This window comes from Odontomachus brunneus, unplaced genomic scaffold, assembly GCF_010583005.1.
Source record: "Odontomachus brunneus isolate Ranch 3 - 2012 unplaced genomic scaffold, Obru_v1 Obru_scaffold_108, whole genome shotgun sequence".
Taxonomy (NCBI): domain Eukaryota; kingdom Metazoa; phylum Arthropoda; class Insecta; order Hymenoptera; family Formicidae; genus Odontomachus; species Odontomachus brunneus.
In genome coordinates this window covers 575323-594905 of record NW_022639558.1, presented here as the reverse complement: position 1 = coordinate 594905, position 19583 = coordinate 575323, and the positions used below count along the sequence as shown (strand labels likewise).

Genomic DNA, 19583 nt, shown 5'->3' with positions numbered 1-19583 from the left:
GCGTTCCGAGCTGCTCCAACGTATCGTTTACGATGTTTAGTTTCTTCAGATAGTTCTTAAATCTTTAAAAGAAGAGCGTTGCAAAAAGTTTTCTTTCCACCATTTTTAGAAGTCTCGCGTGAGCAACATCAAGTCCGTTTTACCATACGTTGTTGTGATACAAAGTGAGCAACGCGGAAATCACCGCGAAAACAAAGCTGATTTGAACATTCAAGGACAAGTCTAGCGTGAATTCGCGAAGAAAAGTTGTTGCCTCGAGGACGACGCACATATAAATCAACCAGAACACCAAAATGTACAGTATTGTGAAATAATTTTGATCGGCCGCGATATTCGAACAGTCCGAGGACGCACATACATATTACGGACAAGAGCGGACAATAGGAATGCTTAAACAATTTCAATGAAGACTATAGTTCCCTCTGATACGCTAAGTTCCCTCTGATGACGAAATGATACGCTAAGCGCTATTGAAACGACAGTTTAGCCAAAGAATCTATCATGATGATGTATATGCACATTCAGGTACGATTCAAACTGTTGGAAAGAGTAATTAGTTTTGGTCTTGTAAGAATTTTGCTGAAGCGCAATATAAATTGGATTTCTGTTTAATCATCACAATCATCATGAGCGAAATTCATTCTTGTTCTGTTATTTTTCGAGTTATTCGTTTCCTCCTTTACGATGAGAACGGGGAAAGAAAAGAAACGTTAAGCTTGTCTAATGTTTCTCCACAGAGGAAAAGCTGATATACAACAAGGCAGATGTTGTTACAATTTATTGTTGGTACAGTATATCATTAGTCTTCAGTACAGGATTAAATGAATATGTCATCCCTAATTAGAGCACAATCGTAAAAAACGATTTTTATACATTCTTAAATTCTCATTAGAACATATCTTTCGAGATATTGTTGTTTATCTTCGATCGTGCATCATTATATTCCTGAAACTCTGGAGACCCTTGCACTGCGAGCATCGTGGAAGTTGCAACCACCGCACAAAACTAGAATGGAACATATTAAGAGCTTAGTACAGTTTATTTTCATTGCATGCTATGTATACCATCACTTTATCGCAATCCGTCGTTCAACAAGTTAGAATGTGGAGACTGATACGTTTTTATAGCATATACGTGGTATATGCTATAAAAAATGTAGTGATTATTTTATGATAACGGGGATGAACTTGATAGAATAATTTCCCTAATCGTTATTTGTGATATGGGGCATGACTAACGAGTGAACGAGGATAGACGAGTAACTAACAAGGTAGAGACGAACCTTCCAGAGTAACTTGCTGCCGAAGCAAAAGAGCCTCAGACCGGTGAACTTCAGTGGATGATGCATCGTTTGCAAAATGAATTGACAAAGCTGCAAACAAGCACAAGCGCGACTTTTACAAACGAGATCTCTCACAAACGCATCGCTTGTGCTTCTCGTTTATATAAAAGTAATCACTCACTTCTTGGTGAATATCAGCGTATCGCAGAATAATTGTCAGCTGATGAATTGTTTCGCTAATTTTGTTAGCCTGAAAATAGTAAATCAACGTCGCTACCACATTGACGCTATATTTTGTCCGAGAATCGCTAGCGTGATATTACCTTAACGCTGATACTCTCGCAAATGTGATTAACGTAGTAGAGTCTCATGATACATATTGAGCTCCACATAACGTTACCGAGGCAATCCCTCATTAATATGCCTTTTCGACTGAGCAGTATTGTGCAAAAATAATGAGCCAGTCCTGTGAGCCCTAAGAGATAGATCAACATCTCCAAAGTCATCTGCGTTCCGAATATCAGATTCATTTCACGCGCAATGCGACATAATTCTAGCTGAAGATGCCTGTTGGAGAACAGATTTTGTTACGGCAGAATGTAGAAATCGCGAGGGTATCGTAGGAAAAGGAATGTATCGGCTCGTACAATCAATTATTTTTTAAATTGGAATATAGTGTCTTATCGTGTGTATTAATATCAAGTCAATAATTTATACAAGCATGCAGGTGTACCGATTTACATTGAGGTCCAGAACATTCGCTTGTAACTATCGGCATACAAGGTATGTCGGTAAACAGCAACCACTGGTTTCTTCCATGTACACCTCAAGCCGTGTTCCTCGCGCACCAGCAGACTTTGTACATTTTCGTTCAGTTTATCGAATCTGGTGCCTACATACCTGTATTGTAAAGCGTGTCTAGAATATTACAGAATTGTAATAGAATATTACAGAATATTACAGAATAAAATCTCTTCGATTCGGACTCGTACGGTAAATTTCGACAGGACGAGTACACAAAGTCATTTCTATTGGTATTAAACAAAAATATACAGCAGATATAGTGAATAAATGAGGACACGATCGACTAAACGAGGAAGCAAATTGTAGTTACTGTATACAGACCACATGAGGAAGATAAACGTCAAGTCCACGAATAGGTCGACGTGAAAACAATGATTCATCAAAAAAGGTATGAGATACGCCCAATTAGACTGCATTACGCTCCGCCACCAAAACAAATGGTAAGTATTTGTGAAGAGTACGTAAACGACCCATCCAGCTACTACCCGTTTTGACCACATGTGCATCTCTTGGTACATTTTCGGAATACCCAACTCTTCCAACGTATCGTCCACTATTGCGAGCTTCTTAATGCACGTTTTTAATTTCTGAAATTACGTGAGATGCACGTGAAGAAGAGAGAGATCACTTAGAAAATATCACTAAGAATTTAATTTAATTATTTCTCCTTTGTCGATGCGAATTTCTTCTTTTTGCAAGTTCTGTGCTTTTCAACGACAAAGTTTGCTTCTTGACAAGCGTCTTTCTTCAGAATCACTTGCATGGGACAGATTTTTATTCCAAACAATATTACGATCCACGGATGTCGCGCAATAACTCGCTGACACGCTAACAGTCCGATATTGTCTTTGCACGTTTCCATTACGCGGTCGTACCTTGTCATAACACAGGCCGATGATTACGGACGTGAGTGTAGTGAGCATATTGAGCTGATGCAGGATTATGGGAAGGATTTCCCGAAATGTCAATTTCCATTTAAAAAACATCATTATGTAGTAATAGAAGCAGCCGGAACTGCACCACAGCATCAAAGAATACAAAACGCTGAAGCATGGTTTCACTCTATTCGTAGGATAGATCCCCAAGCCGATAATAAACCAGGTGACGAGGAGAGGTTTTACGCCTTGTTGGATGGTGGTCAACGTGGCCATCGTCTGCCGCAAACTAACTAGGAATGTGCGTTGAAACTCGCATTTGCCGTATGTATCGCTGTGTGTTACGTCGACGCGACACGAAAACCCGGATCCTCGTGATCACAATATGTTCGTTGCACAAGCACTTACGCATATTAAAACAATTGATCTATCCTGATGAAAGAGATCACTCGTTATTGAAATCATCCTTCATGTCGTTATTCAAGCGACACTCATTGAAATATCGCCGCCAACGCGGACGTATTTTTTGTGTGAACAGAAGCTCTATTAGACAAAAGGTTCTTTATTATCTATTTGGAATAATCTTACAGTGTGTTGTTATGCATACGCACCAAATTATAATTATTTTACTGAATCTCGTTTTTATTTCATTTGCTTGATTGCATCTCTTATTATGACCGTCGTGAAGTATTGTACAAACTGGAAGAAATTGTCTTATCATACTTAGAATTTTGAAACTTAATATACATAAATAAATAAATATATATATATATATATATATGTGTGTGTGTGTGTGTGTGTGTGTGTGTGTGTGTGTGTGTGTGTGTGTTTGCCTGTGTGTATGTATATGCCTGAAAAGGACTACAGACCATACGCATAAATTTGTAGCCGAAATTCAAGAATCGGAACACGAAAATCGTTAAAGGCTTTTGCAGTAATTGTAGCAGACATTGCGTAATCTGTAATAATTGCATAAATATATATATATATATATATATATATATATATATATATATAATTTCGCATAAGCAAACATTTATGCGTTAGAATTGTGTCTTACATTTTGCTGAATCTCTGCATGCGAGAATAAGATTCGATAATCTGTTGAGAAATACTTCGCTTCCCTTCGCTTAATATTAACAGATCTCATTTAATAGTTATATAAAAAATTATAAATTAAATTAAAATTATATGAGAAAGTTATATATACAAATTTAAAAAATTATGTATTCAAATTAAAATATGCAAATTACAAAGAATAATGAATTTTAGGTGGGAAAATGTCAGATGATATTTTATTATATTTTTAAAATTACATCATTTAACGGTTTAAAAAGGTAAACAACAAATTGCTGATATCGTTTAATTGTTTGCAACATGCCTCTCTGTAAAAGGAATAAAAATACCTTAACACAAAGTTGTTCACAGACGTAGTTAAAAATGAATGTTCTGATGAATTATCAGCAAACTATCAGGGCTATGTTCATCACATCGTAGACCGCGTTTACATGTAGCAAGTAGCTCACCACGTATGGCATAGACAAATCGAGTAGCAGTTTAGTTGACACAATACGATTCAAGAACCACAGACTGTCGATGGAATCCATCACAAGAATCAACCGTTCCATCCAATAATTTGCCATATAGTTCTCACGCGCAATTCCGCGTAATCCTTTGGCGTTCCGAGCTGCTCCTACGTGTCGTTTACGATGCTTAGTTTCTTCAGGTTCTTAAATCTATGAAAGAACAGCGTTGCGAAAAGTTTTTTTTTCCACCATTTTTAGAAGTTTCGTGTGAGCAACATCACGTTATGTTTTACCATGCCTTGTTGTGATACAAAGTGAGCAACGCGGAAATCACCGCGAAAACAAAGCTGACTTAAACATTTAAGGGCAAGTCTAGCGTGAATTCGCCGAGAAAAGTTGTTGCCTTGAGAACGACGCACATATAAATCAACCAGAGCAACAAAATGTACAGTATTGTGAGGTATAATCTCGGTCGGCTGCGGTGTTCGAACAGTCCGAGTTCGCACATGCACATTACAGACAAGAGCGGACAATTTGGATGCTTGAACATTTACCATGACGACTGTAGTTTCCTCGATTAAACTAAGGGCTCGCTTCGCGTCTGGGTTATCGTTTGTCTTTCCATAACATGAAGCATTCACGTGGTTGGTAAGATAATTCAACAATAAATTCAGTAATGAATTTCGTCTGCTCTTATGCGGATTAAATGAATCTATCTCAAGAATCGATACATAATTATATGTTACGCATAAGTGATTCTCTTTATTTCTTTTTTCTTATAAGTCATTCAGTCCTTTTAAAAAGATGAAACGGTCAAGGAATAAACAGTGAGTGATTAAAGTCGACGAATGGTCGAGTACATGTTTTATTGTTCATAAAACAACAAAATACAACTTGTGTATCTTCCTGAAAAAGTGCAAACACGACGTACAGGAATCAGCGTTTTTACATACTCCATTTTCGTGTAGTGTGTTTAGTCTTCATTGTTCATAAATCGTTCGAAATTATATTATTGTTTGCATGTTTCTTAGAGCCACTCATTTGTATTATAATGATCAAAACGGTGACTATTGATGTGAAGAACTAAAACAAGAGAGCTCTTACCTTTCGATTAAAGAAAACATTACTGAAATATAAGATATATAAGGTAAAAGTACCAAATGCTCCGACACATATCTAATTCTATAGGCTCTTTTCTATCATATATTTTATCATCTATTATATCATATATTATACTTGCGCTACATAATGATAACGGTCCTATTGTTAAAAGGTACAGTGTCAGTCCACTGGACATTCCTATTGTTTCAATTTTTAGGGAAAAACATTTAAACTTTTAATATAGAATAAGTGCACATATTTATTCTATGTTGTGTGTGCGCAAAATTTTAAATATTCGCATTTATAAACCAAAACTACAAGAACGTCCAGAGTTAAGTATCAGTGTTATTAGTGTGCAGGCATTGTGACACTTTTACCTTAAATTAAATAAAAAATATCAGACTAAATCGTATATCTATCTATAAAATATAAGCATACTTTGCGAATGAAGTTGTTGCCGAAGTAGAAAAGTCCCATGCCAGAAAACTTTACTTCCCTTTGTTTTATTTGCATTATAAATTGTAAAACCTGCGTTTAAATAGATATAGCGGGTATAAAATACGAAATGCTTAGGATAATAGATACACAGTACAAGATCTTACGGTGTAACTCACCTGTTCGCGTAAATCTTCGTTGATAACGTTGTTCGACAATTTATATAATAGCATAGTCGTTTCGTTCGCCTGAAATTACATCGATACAATGTCAAAGTCTTTCAACACGTTTTGCGTGGAGATTAAATTTTGCTGCAAATAATAGTTGACGTAGATAAGTAAGATTTGATTGCCTTGTCACAAACGGTCTGGCAAATATGATTTAAAGCGAGAAGTTTCATGGTGAACACCATGATCCAAACGTAGATGGTCAGGTTTGCTAGGACTAGAAACATTGTATCCGTATCATTGTCCGCGTACATAATGTAAAATTCGATAAACATTTCCACTAAAACCGCGAATAAGGAAGCCATCTCCAACGTCAATTGCACACTGAACACTTTGTTCAGCTCTCGTGACAGCCGACTCAGCTGCAAATGAACGTGCCTGCAATCAAGCCATAATTTCCTCGTTAATTCGGTTAATTCAAAGTTTGACACAGTCGAACAATAACTTAAATAATCTATATAGAGATTATCGAAAATTACATGATAATCCAGACGCGTCGACTGCACTCCTCGGTTTCTACAACTCTCTTTCGAACGATAAAAATGGACGTGTTCTTTGCTCCGATGTGTTCCGCGTCGTTTTCCAGGAAATTGCGAATGTGCTTGTTGACTCTCTCAAATCTGGAGCCCATGTACCTGAATTGAACATGTTTTATAGCGAAATCTTATGGCCAGCAACGGAATATGTAATTTTCTTAAATTTCTAAGCTATTTTTTAAATACGCTTTTCTTGAGATTCATTAGAGGCTTGCAAAAATTTGTTGGATATTCACAATATTTCTTTCGTTAATATTAGAAATGAAATAGTACATGCGTTTAATATTAACGATACTCCTTTATATTTCATGCCACTTGTCGGACAGTCGTTCCGTATCTATAAAACGACTCTCTAATATCTTTTAAACCGATAAAATTATCCACAATCCGAGGAATTTTTACCAGCCCTTTATTTCTTCATCTGTTCAATTGCACTATTCGAGGTAATTTTTCCAATGTATGATATATATACTAACCCCAAAACAGTTCCCAATATCACGCTGTTAATTGTACCCATGTGCGGTAGAAAATTCTCCACTAATGCAATACAGACAGACATGATGTTAAATTTGTCCTCATCCTCAACCAAAGCGTCCATCCCATTCAAGAGATTGCTAGATACAATCCATACAATTATTACTGCAATCATCCACTTGTACAACTTCTGGTATTCCTTGGGCGTCCCAAGGGCTTCTAGCGTGTCGTCCACGATAGAAAGTTTCCGTAGGAACGTTTTCAGGTCCTTGAAAAGACAACATTACGATCGATTACGTGACGTGGCAAAAGTTGTCGATACGAAAAGCAACACAAATGCAGACATTAACTACATGCAACACACTACATGCTACAATAATTTCAACAGCGCTCCCAGCTAAAGAACTCCTCTGTTTGTTTCCTAAGAATCCGATCAATCTAAAACGAACAATTTAAAGTAGTCCGCACCTTGAAACGAAACAGGCTGACCACCATTGATCCATACGAGGACATTACGATTATTATACTAGGCCAATATATAACGAACAGATCCTCAATGTCAATAAGTAGGTAACAAGCGATATATGTGTAGGTGCTCCATACGATCAGGAAGTACAGGCAAGTGAAGTACGGCCTGGGTCGTCCAAGTGGGTACTCGAAAACGCACAAGCTGCAGAACGCGCCGATGATCAATAACGGCGCTAATGCCGCCTGGATCGTCTTCACCATGGTTGATTCACAGCAGATTTCGAATTACATTTCGCTGTGCGACACGAGCTCGGGAAAAATTCGCCGCAATAATGACGGAGGATTCTCTTTTGCTTCTTGTCGTCGTTGCACGACAAACTTTTCGAAAGACTTGGCCGGGAATTACGCCGCGACATGCATCGATATCGCCATCTGACTGGTGAACATTGAGCGCGAGAGCGAGCGAACGTATGATTAGATCGCATTCTTTCTTTGCGGAATTACTAGTTTTTCGCATGCAATATTATTACGTTTAAACGACAAGTGAGCTTGTTCGCGATATCGTGCCATTTCTCCGCTGGGGCTCGGATGTATTCAGCGTGTGGGATCGAATTGCGGGACTCGGAAGAGGAGGTGGGAGCACCACAAAACGTCGTAAGTCGATTCACGCCATTAATCGCACGAATTTCGTCTTTGTAATCTCCGCGGATTTGTGCACTAAGTTTCAGCGGAACCTCAACACTTGCCAGGCCAAAACTTACTAGTCCTTTTAATCGTATGTAGACATAATACGATATAATACGCTAAGCGCTATTGAAAATACGACGACGGATTAGCCGAATAATCAAACATGGATAATATATACGCACATTCAGACACGATGCAAACTGTTAGAAAATATAATGGGTTTTGGACTCGTGAGTGTTTTGCTGAAACGCAGTGCACATCGGATTTCTGTTTAAACATCACAGTCATCATGAGCAAAATTCATTTTCGTTCTATTTTTTTTTTATTATTCTCGTTCTTTTATTCTTATTTAGTTATTCGGTTCCTTGTTTACAATGAGAACGGGAAAGAAAAGAGATGTTGAGCTTATCTGATTTTTCTCTATGGAGGGAAAGCTGGTATGTAATAAAACACTATGACATATTGTTGCAATTTATTATTGGTATGGTATATTGTTAGTCCGCAGTACAGGAATGAATGAAAATTATGTCATTTCTAATTAGAGCACAATCGTGAAGCGCAAATTTCACTCATTTTTACGTACTCATCAAAATAGATTTTGAAGTATTGTTTATCTTCGATTGCAGATCATTGTACTCCTGTAATTCTGGAGACCATTGTACTACGAGCATCACGAAAGTTGCGATCCACGCACAAAACTGGAATGGGACGTATCAAGAGCTTAAGAATACTTCATTAAAATAGTAAGAATAGAGTAATTAATTTTCATCGCGTGCTATTCATTGCGTACTAAGCATTTTATCGCAATTCGTCGTTAAATAAGTTAGAAAGTGGAGACTGACACGTGATATATGCGATAAAAGGATAGTAATTATTGTGCGATAACGAAGATGAACTTGAAAGAGCAATTGAAAAATCGTTATTTGTGATACGAAGCATAACGTACGAGTGAACGAGGAGAGACGAAGAAGTAACAAGGTGGAGACGAACCTTCCAGGGTAACCTGCTGCCGAAGCAAAAGAGTCTTAGACCGGTGAATTTCAGTGGATGATGCATCGCTTGCAAAATGAATTGACAAAGCTGCAAACAGGCACAAGCGTGAGTTTTACAAACGTGATCTCTCACAGACGCCTCGCTTGTGCTTCTCGTTTATATAAAAGTAATCACTCACTTCCTGGTGAATATCGACGTACCGCAGAATAATTGTCAGCTGATGAATTGTTTCGCTAATTTTGTTAGCCTGAAAACAGAAAATGTCGCTATTACATCGACACTATATTTCTTTCGAGAATCGCGCGCGTAATATTACCTTAACGCTGACGCTCTCGCAAATGTAATTAATGGAGTAGAGTCGTATGATGCATATACAGGCCCATACACTGGTGCTGACGCAGGTCCTTATTGATACGTGTTTCCGTTCGAGCAGCATTATGCAAAAATAAAACGCCAGTATCGTTAAGAATAAGAGATAGGTCAACATCTCCAAAGTCATCTGCGTTCCGAATATCAGGTTCAGTTCATGCGCGATGCGACATAATTCTAGCTGAAGATGCCTGTTAAAGAACAGATCGCACAATTGATTATTTTCTAAAGTGGAATAGAGAGTCCCACCGCGTGTTTCGTGCTATTATCGAGTCAATAATTCACATAGGTGTGCAGGTGTATCAATTTACATTGAGGTCCACAACACTCGCTTGTAATTATTGGTATATAAAGTATGTCGGTAAACAGCAACCACTGGTTCCTTCCACGTACACCTCAAGCCGTGCTCCTCGCTCACCATCAAACCTCGTACAAGTTCGTTCAGTTTGTCGAATCTAGTGCCTATATACCTGTGTTGCGAAGCGTATATAAGTGTATAGAATGTTACAGAAAGAAATCTCTCCGATTCGGACGCGTACGGTAAATTTGAATAGGACGAAATGACAGAATTGTTTCCTTTGTTGTTAAACGAAAATGTATAGCAGAGATTAAATGAGCACACAGTCGATTAAACGAACAAGCAAATTGTAGTTACTGTGTACAGACCACGTGAAGAAGATAAACGTCAAGTCCACGAATAGATTGACGTGAAAGCAATGATTTATCATATAAGGTATGAGATACATCCAATTAGATTGCCTCTTTCTCGACCACCAGTAGCAATCGTAAGTATTTATGAAGAGTATGCAAACGATCCATCCAGCTACTACCCGTTTTAACCACATGTGCATCTCTTGGTACATTTTCGGAATGCCCAACTCTTCCAACGTATCATCCACAGCGGCGAGTTTCTTAATGCACGTGCTTAATTTCTGAAACGTTACGTGAGATGCACTTGAAGAGGAGAGAGATCACTTAAAAGATATCACTAAGAATTAAATTTAATTATTTCTCCTTTCTCGACACGAATTTCTTCTTTCTGCGAGTTCTTTGGTCTTCAGTCGCGAAGTTCGCGGGTCTCGACAGGCATCATTGTGGCAGAATCACTTGCATGGGAGAGGTTTTCACTCTAAACAGCATTACGATCGTCGGATGTCGCGCAGCAAACACGCTGACACGCGAACAGTCCGACATTGTAGTTGCACGTTGCCATTACGCGGTCGTACCTTATCATAACATAAGCCGATGATTATGGACGTGAACGTAGTGAGCATGTTGATCACATTCAGGATTGTCGAAATGGTTCTTCGAAATATTATGTTCCATGTAAACATCATTATTACGCTGTAATAGACGTAGCCGTAAGCGCACCACAGCATCAAAGAATACAAAACGCTGAAGCATGGCTTCGTTCGATTCATAGGATAGATCCCCAAGCCGATAATAAACCAAGTGACGAGGAGGGGTTGTACGCCCTGTTGAATGGTGGTCGACGTGGCCATCGTCCGCCGCAAACTAACAACGAATGTGCGTTGGAACTCTCATTCGTCGTATGCATCGCTCTGTGTTACGTCGACGCAACACGAAAACACGGATCCTCATAATCACAATATGTTCGTTGCACAAGCACTTAAGCATATTAAAGCAATCGATCCGTCCTAATAAAAAAGATCACTCCTTATTGAAATCATTCTCCATACCGCTAATCAAGTATTTTTCATTGAAACGCCGCCGCCAACGCGGACGTATTTTTTGTGTGTTTTCACGCAAGACAAACACGTTTCATGTCGCTGTTTAATTGTCGTTCCCAATAACGCGTACCGTAATATCTGAAATGTATAAAAATACAGTAACCACATCGCTCAGCTCGTATACATACACATAATGTCGAGATATTATTACATCGATACATTTATTGAGGTGATGTGTCTGAACTCAGTAATAAAATTTTCTCGCCATTCTTAAAATTGGTTGAACTTTCTTTAATTAAGTAAAAATAGCAGATTGTCTAGGATAAGCAGAATTTGTAGAATTTTATATGTTGTATCAATTGGAATATTTTGATTTATGCTTCTGCATACTTATGTTCTTCATTATTATTTTAAGGTGCAGTGAAAAATAGCAATATAAATAACATTAAGAAGTACTAGTAAATTTGTTTTGATTTTCTTTACAACATTATTTATTATGGATAAAAAGATATGATTCCATTTAAAAAAGCGAGGATTATTTCTTCTTGTCACGAGAGAAGAACGTTTTCGAAATTTTTATTATTGCATTATATTGCCGTTTAAAAACTGATCAACTGTATTTAGAACTTGTTCTTGCCTGATTATTGTAACTGGTAGAAATATAGTGGACACCGTTACGGTAAACAGCCTGTATATATCTTACTTGTTTAGTAAAAAAGGAAGAAAAAAATTCGAGTTGCGAAAAATTAAGTGAAGTTCGGTAGGGAAGTAATTAAGCAATCTCTCTCTTATTTTTTAAATATTTTTATATAAAATATATATTTTTATCTTACAAGAGTGTGTATGGCGGTTTTTCACGCATTATGTGATGTTTCGTTTATTGAGTTTGTTGTTGTAAGTCGTTGTGTTTATTCCGCTTCAAAACCCAATGACGATAGGCCCAACTTTAGTAGAACTCATTTGCACTACGATGACTACGAATGCGATGATTGTCAGAAAAAACTGGAAGAAACGTGTAAATAAGTTACTACACGAGTAGAGAAATATTCAATGTAAGATAAGTATGATAAGTAACGTATAATAAAAAAGAATGAGGAACAAACTTTTCGCAGAAAACCGTAGCCGAAACGGAAGAAACCCATTCCCATGAACTTCAATGGATGATGTATCAGTTGCAATGTAAATTGATAAATCTGTATCACATGAAATCGTTAAAACGTAGGTTAAATAATTTACTCCAGAGAATCGCTAGTTATTTTTAAAATTTATTTTTTACCTCGTCGCGAATATCAGCGTACAGATTAACATCGGTTAATTGATGGATTGACTCTTTAACTTTGTTGGCCTGAAATCGTTAATTAATTAATACGTATATTTTTATTAAAGAATGTCATAATGCTCTTAGATTCAGCCAAGATTAAGAGTGTGCAATGAAATTCACGAATTTTGCAACATTCGCAAAGCAGCTTTCTCTGCTGAATGTAGCAGTTGCGTGCCATTGGATTTACCTTAACACTGACAGTCTCACAGATGTAATTCAAGTAAAAGATCTTAATCACACATGGAAGTGCCCACATTTCAGCGTCGAAGAAAACTCGTATGCCGTTTGTGTAATCCATCGTCATTATATTCATATAAAGATAATAACTTATTGCTGTTATTAATATCAAATAGGCTGCCATTTCCAAAGTTACCGGTATCCCATACATTGCGTTTAATTCGCGCGCGATTTGATTCAATTCTAAGTGCAGATGCCTAGCAAAATGAAAGACAAAAGGACGCGTGAATAGAAGAAGAAAATGACAGATAATTACGCATAATTTATTATTGAACCGAATTTCAGTCAAATCTCGAATACTGCATTTCCATTGTTAGATCAAACGAATGATCCACCCGTACGCGTTCATGTACCGATTTACATTGAGGTCCACAACACGTGCTTGTAATTGTCAGTACACATGATATATCGATGAGTGCTCGGTGCAGCGTTCGTCCATGCGCGTCTCAATCCATATTCCTCTTTCACAAGCAGACACCTTACGTGCTCGTTCACCTCGTCGAATTTGGTGCCGACGTACCTGTGTCGTAGAAAAAGGAAATTCGTTCTAGATAACCTCGTATTGCAAATATCGAAGAAACAGTTTTTCCGACGTAAAAACCTTTTCTTAAAAATAATATTATCGATAAAATTATCGAGTAATATAGTAGTATATGGAGTATAATAAAAGTATAGTGGAACGACTCTTGGCAATTTCGAGAGAATATAACATAATAACGTATATAATATAAAAACCGGGCGAATACAATAAAGTATAATAATGTTACGTACCATACGAGAAGTATAAACGACAAATCCACAAACGTGTTGACGTGACGATAGTGATTTATAATATACGGCAGAATCAACTTCCTGTGATCGTTTTCTATGAAAAGGCACCATACCATGTCGTTTATATTTATAATGAGACAGTATGCGACCCATGTGACTATCACTCCTTTTACTCGCGTTTGCAGCTTTTGATACGTTTTCGGAGTGCCCAGCTCTTCCAACGTATCGTCTACAGCAGTGAGCCTTTTCATACATATCCTGAATTTCTGATTCGCCAAGAATGCAACATATATAATGACACAATATAATCCAATACGATACAATATGACACAATATGATAGAATTTAACACAGGGTAGCTGAAAAGTCTATTATTGGTTTGAAAAATCCGTGTTTTTTACAGATAACATATGTTTAAAATTCTTTTTGCAGATTATATATATATATATATATATATATATATATATATATATATATATATATTAGAATCCTAGAAAATTTAAAATGATAACGGACTTTTGTTCGGTTTTGACAACCGACTTTACTCTGTGTATATGATATTTGCATATGTACGTGAGTTCATATATACATGAAAAGAATTTTTTAGTGAGAACTAGCTTAAACTACCCGGCGTTGCCCGGGCTTCTTATATTTAGAACTTATAAACTTAATTATCATCAAAGTGTCGAGGGAATGAAATCATAAGGGGGAGAGGTGTTAATATAGTCTATCTTTTCTGCAGGATCTTAGAAATAATAAATATGCAAAATTTGGTATAGATCGGTCAAAAGATTTAGAAAAGTTAATATAAAGAACATATATATAATAGACAGATATTCTATTATATATATATAAATTATTATATAGTTTTGTAACTGAGAAATAGATCAACAATACGCAATGATTGACTATTTTTTACTAGTTTTGTTGTTATGTCATATGTGCTATTTATATTTTAAGAACTGATTTTATAATATGCTATTAAAAAATTTATGTATTTACTATGTTTCTAACGAAATTTACTATTGCTCCTTACGCCCGTTTCTACCAACGACGATTAAATCTGTGACCTTAACCTAAGCTTGAACTCTATTCAGACAAAGACTTAAACTTAGATTAAGGTCTAAACGACATGGATAGAAACGGGCATTAGCAAGATAGGCTTTACTAACAATCGTCTATCCTACTAAAAACATGGTAAAATTGAAAAGCATTTATATGAAAACAAAAAAAACTATAATATTCTCTCTGCATAAGAACGAAACAGTCGCGAACGATTTGTACGCGTATTATACCTCGTTGCAGCGTACCACCATGACAACGGACGTGACGGTGATGATGATGTTAAACCCCGTATTGATTATGGCAGAAACTGTTAGAAACCAATGTTCCACTTTAAATGTGATCACCGAATAACAGAAGAGGCAACTGTAGGCGCTCCATGCCGTTAGGATGTACAAAATATTTAGAAGCCGTCTCGGTTTCTCGCGGATATAGATACCCAAACCAATAAGGGAGTAGGTGACGAGTAAAGGATGTAGTGCCTGTCGTATGGTGGTGGTCATCGCTCTTGCGATTTCTGCCACCGACTGACAGCGCGACAGCTCGAACTCGTCCGCATCGATACGTCGTTCGTTTATCAGAGTAATAGAATAACATCGCGGTTGGATCATTACATTAGTGCTATGCATCATTTAATATCACCGCGATCGAAACCATTCCGCCACGCGAATTGATCGAATATTACGAGAAAGCACGCGAGATAATCAGCTCGTGGATCACGGACAGTGTCAAGATGTCGCGCATATGCAATATCGTGAACGTTAAAGAAAGACATTAGTAGTGCAGAGCAAGTTAGCAAGTAGTGCTAGTGAGCAATGTAGAGAGCGATAAAAAGGAATGATTTAGAGACTGTCGCAAGAAAAAGAGAGAGAAACAGAGACACAGAGAGACAGAGAGAGAGAGAGAGAGAGAGAGAAACAGAAAACTAATACAGGTTTAATCGGCAAATAAGAATCGGATATCGCAATCACCCGCTTCAATCAATTAGAACGTGATTTATGAATGCTGAATGGACTTTTATTTAACAGAAGGTATACACGTGTGTAACTTGTACATAATTAAAATCAATTTCCGCACATTAATGAATAACGATAAATAGTCGTTATATGAATGATACGAAAAGGCCAACAAAGCAAATGTCAAATAATGAGATTAAGGTGATGGGAACTTTTACATTTTTACAACTGCGTATCCCCGTTGATTGGCTAGTCCGAGCGTCTTCTGATCTTCGATGATCTACATGCTGCACGATGTAGTGTTATTTTCGTAAAGATGATATATAAGTATAGTTTTGGAATTCATTTGCAACATTATGATAATGAAAGTGAGAATCTTGACAAAGAACTGAAATCAAATGTCGGATACAAATGTTATTGCCCGAAGTCTCGTTGTTTGTTGGTCTGCAAATTTATAAATTCTCTGCGGATGATATTAATTACCTTATACATGAAGTTATAGCCGAAATAAAACAGGTGTATTCCACTAATCTTCAATGGCCGGAGCGTTAATTGCAGAATGAATTGGTAAATCTGCATTATATATAACGCGATCAATATTTATTGACATTGAGATCATTACAGATAAATTAAAGATATTGGGATGCAAGATTAATAAGAGTCATTTGATAAATAGAAAACTTATGCTTTTATATCTCACCTCATTGCGCTCCTCCGTAAAATAAATAAGATTCGTTAATTTATGTATAACTTCTTTAGTCTTCCGTGCCTAAAACGATCACGAATAGTTATTTATCATTAATAACATTAATAACAAAGTTATTTATATTATAATATTATAGTTATTTATATTATAATATTCTCTGTAAAATTTTGATTATAATTTTTATTTTTATTTTCTCCATGTACAGACTGTCAATAAATAATAATATGAATATCTACCTAACTGTTTTTATCAAAAGCAGTGCTTTCTTATCACAACATTAATAACGAAGTTACTTCCATATAGCGTTTCTATTATATATAATAATTCTATTATAATTCTATTATATAATATATTCTATTCTATAATATAATATATTATATTATATGTTCTATAATATAATATATTATAATATATATTCTATCATATAATATATTCTGTTATATAATTATTCTATTAAATAATTATATTATATATAATAATTTCTATTATATAATAATAAAGTTATTAAATAATAATTTCGTTGTGATAAGAAGGCATTGCTTTCAGTAAGAATGATTAGATATCCACATTATGATTTATTGAAAGTTTACACGGAGAAAATATTGTAATAAAAGTTTTACAGAGTACATTGTAATATAAATTACTAAATATAGAATAATTCAAATTGTATCCCTTTTACAGTTAAAATTGTATCTCTCTTTATAATGTTTTGTATAAAACTGGATATTTTACTGAAATTTCAGTACAAATTGCTATAGAAATAGTAAATTTGACGATCTATTTGATATGTACGATATAAAAAACACTCAAATAATTACAATAATTTCTAGTAAAAAATCAGATGTGCATAATGTTTTAAACAAATATATAACAATTTTGATCATCATTTCTGTATGGTTCAAATTATAAAATTATATTGTAATTTTTACTGCAACATTTTCTCCGTGTTTTTAAATATTTTGAATATTTTGTTTCACGGTTAAGGAAACTTTTCGCCTTGATTTTTCTCGGACTATGATTTATTGCTAAAGATACTTCAGATGTCATTCACTAGGAAGATTGTAGATGATGCCGTGACAAAGTCGAAATACCTTGATGTTGACGCTCTCGCAGACATGGTTCATTGCTATGAGTTTTACTGTGAATATAGTTAACCATGTGCAGGTGGAACTAAAAAATTTTACTTTTATTATATTGTTAATATGCTTCAGACATATTATCGAATTGTATTGTATATAAATCAGCCCGGTAAAAAGGACGAAATAGCTCATCATCTGTAGAGTTATTTGAAGTCCAAACAAGTAATTTATGCTGCGAGCTATCCGGCAAAGCTCCGAATGAAGATGCCTGAAAAGACATTTGCATTAGTAGTCGACTAGTAGCACGCGCGCATCGAATAAGTCGGAAATATTAGAATATCAATATTCTTCTCTCTAAGTCACAGTATGTCATTGTATGCCCGCGACGTGTCTTTTAATATTCGAGGGATGAGTTGCAGGACGACACACTAGTTTTAAGAGATAATATTGATGCAATCGGTTCGCAATATTCCTCGTTGTTCTCGCAAAATATCTTATTCGATTTTTCTGTGTCACCTTGGCGAATATCAATTTACATTGTGCTCCATAACACACGTTTGCGATATCTTGCGTTATCAAGGTAGCAGCGAGTGATAGCGATAGACTTTCTCCACGTGCATCTCAGCCCGCACTCGTCATTCTCTGACAGTTGTAAAATGTGGTCGTTTATCTTATCCAGTCTGGTCCCGATATAACTGTGCGATCATGAAAAAATGTTTAAAATTGACTTGAGTGAAACGGCTTTTCCAAATTTATCTCAACGAGATTAGACGGAGAAGAAAAGATTTACCTCATGAGTAACATAAACGTCATATCTGTGAAGGTGTTGATGTGGACAGTATAATCTAACGCAAAAGGCATGACTATGGCCGAAATATCACGAAACATCTCAACGCACCATAAAGCATCGCAAGTGATTGACACGCACACCGTCCCGAGCCACACAAACAACAGCCATATCGCCGAATCACGCATTTTGTCATATTCCTTAGGAGTTCCGAGCTCTTCTAGTGTATCGTCCACGAGAGCGATCTTTTTGATACACATCTCGAAATTCTGCTCATGAATGTTTTTTCCTAATTAGAAAACAACGACTTGCAGGATACACCGTGCGTCATCTGTAGCGATAATGTAGTATTTTTTACAGAGAAAGATGTACCTCGTGCGCACAAATGATGATAACTACAGACACGAATGTTGTAAACATATTCACTGTCACCATAAAATAACTCAAGGAATTAACTGTATAAGGGCCTCTTAGGAAAGTAATCATAACTTGAGAAGAGAAGTAGCTATAAATAAACCATACAGTAAACATATACAAGACACTCAAGCGACGTCTCGGATGATTGAAGGGACATCTGAGTATCCCAAGGCCGAACAAAAAGGAAGGTATTTGAAGGGGACACAAAGCCTTTTGTATAGTGTCAACCATGATCGTAACCCTCGCAATTCTATGCGCTAACTATTATGCTTTCCATGTTGGAAGTCGCGTCTGGCGTGCAGACGACACGCTTCATCGCGATGATGATACTTGATTAGATCGGTGCATTAACGCTGTTAAATCATTAAATGAGCGCGGACGTATGCTGGCGAGATAATCGATACTCGAAGGTACTTGCGATTATTCCCGAACACGTAACTTGCGCTTCCCACGCGAAATATCTACTCGCGTCGCGAAGCGCCGAAGGTACAATAATGCGTCGAATTTAATCTCGGTGAATTTCGTGTAAAGATTATTATTATTACTTAAGAATTATCGCAAATTTACGCAATATCGCGATTTAATGTATTCGTATCCTTAATGTTTGCAAAAAATCGATTACATAGGAAAAGTAATTATGAAATCTTTATTAATTAGTTCAGTAATGCTAAGTTTTTAATTAATTATACGTATACACTTATTAGAATATTTTAAAGCGAAGTGGAGAGAAAAAGAGAGAAAGAGCGAGAGAGAGAGAGAGAGAGAGAGAGAGAGAGAGAG

General features: G+C 36.3%; 4 protein-coding genes across 5 annotated transcripts; all 4 read right to left on the bottom strand.

The window, feature by feature from the left end:
- Window positions 1-763: 763 nt before the first annotated feature.
- On the bottom strand, window positions 764-2769 carry LOC116849169. Of its 2 annotated transcripts, none has more exons than XM_032826071.1 (5): window positions 2016-2769; window positions 1606-1849; window positions 1464-1532; window positions 1283-1372; window positions 764-1005 (listed from the first exon to the last, which is right to left on the bottom strand). In XM_032826071.1, exons 2-5 carry the CDS (start codon window positions 1810-1812, stop codon window positions 889-891), a joined length of 483 nt encoding a protein of 160 aa, XP_032681962.1. In that variant the 5' UTR covers window positions 1813-1849; window positions 2016-2769; the 3' UTR covers window positions 764-888. The 2 variants fall into 2 exon arrangements, with proteins under 2 accessions (XP_032681962.1, XP_032681961.1); XM_032826070.1 differs by having other exon boundaries at window positions 2024-2769.
- Window positions 2770-4017: 1248 nt separating this feature from the next.
- On the bottom strand, window positions 4018-7989 carry LOC116849182. Its single transcript, XM_032826102.1, has 7 exons — window positions 7729-7989; window positions 7263-7528; window positions 6730-6885; window positions 6388-6628; window positions 6203-6271; window positions 6027-6116; window positions 4018-4035 (listed from the first exon to the last, which is right to left on the bottom strand). The coding sequence occupies exons 1-7, from the start codon at window positions 7987-7989 to the stop codon at window positions 4018-4020; spliced, it is 1101 nt and encodes a 366-aa protein (XP_032681993.1).
- A 1001-nt stretch (window positions 7990-8990) lies between these two features.
- On the bottom strand, window positions 8991-11279 carry LOC116849181. Its single transcript, XM_032826101.1, has 7 exons — window positions 11004-11279; window positions 10444-10709; window positions 10089-10247; window positions 9725-9968; window positions 9587-9655; window positions 9406-9495; window positions 8991-9113 (listed from the first exon to the last, which is right to left on the bottom strand). The coding sequence occupies exons 1-7, from the start codon at window positions 11277-11279 to the stop codon at window positions 8991-8993; spliced, it is 1227 nt and encodes a 408-aa protein (XP_032681992.1).
- A 1010-nt stretch (window positions 11280-12289) lies between these two features.
- LOC116849166 lies at window positions 12290-19333 on the bottom strand. The gene is made up of 8 exons (XM_032826064.1): window positions 17612-19333; window positions 15092-16583; window positions 13798-14063; window positions 13388-13546; window positions 12977-13223; window positions 12745-12813; window positions 12572-12661; window positions 12290-12470 (listed from the first exon to the last, which is right to left on the bottom strand). The coding sequence occupies exons 2-8, from the start codon at window positions 15488-15490 to the stop codon at window positions 12387-12389; spliced, it is 1314 nt and encodes a 437-aa protein (XP_032681955.1). The 5' UTR covers window positions 15491-16583; window positions 17612-19333; the 3' UTR covers window positions 12290-12386.
- Window positions 19334-19583: the final 250 nt, after the last annotated feature.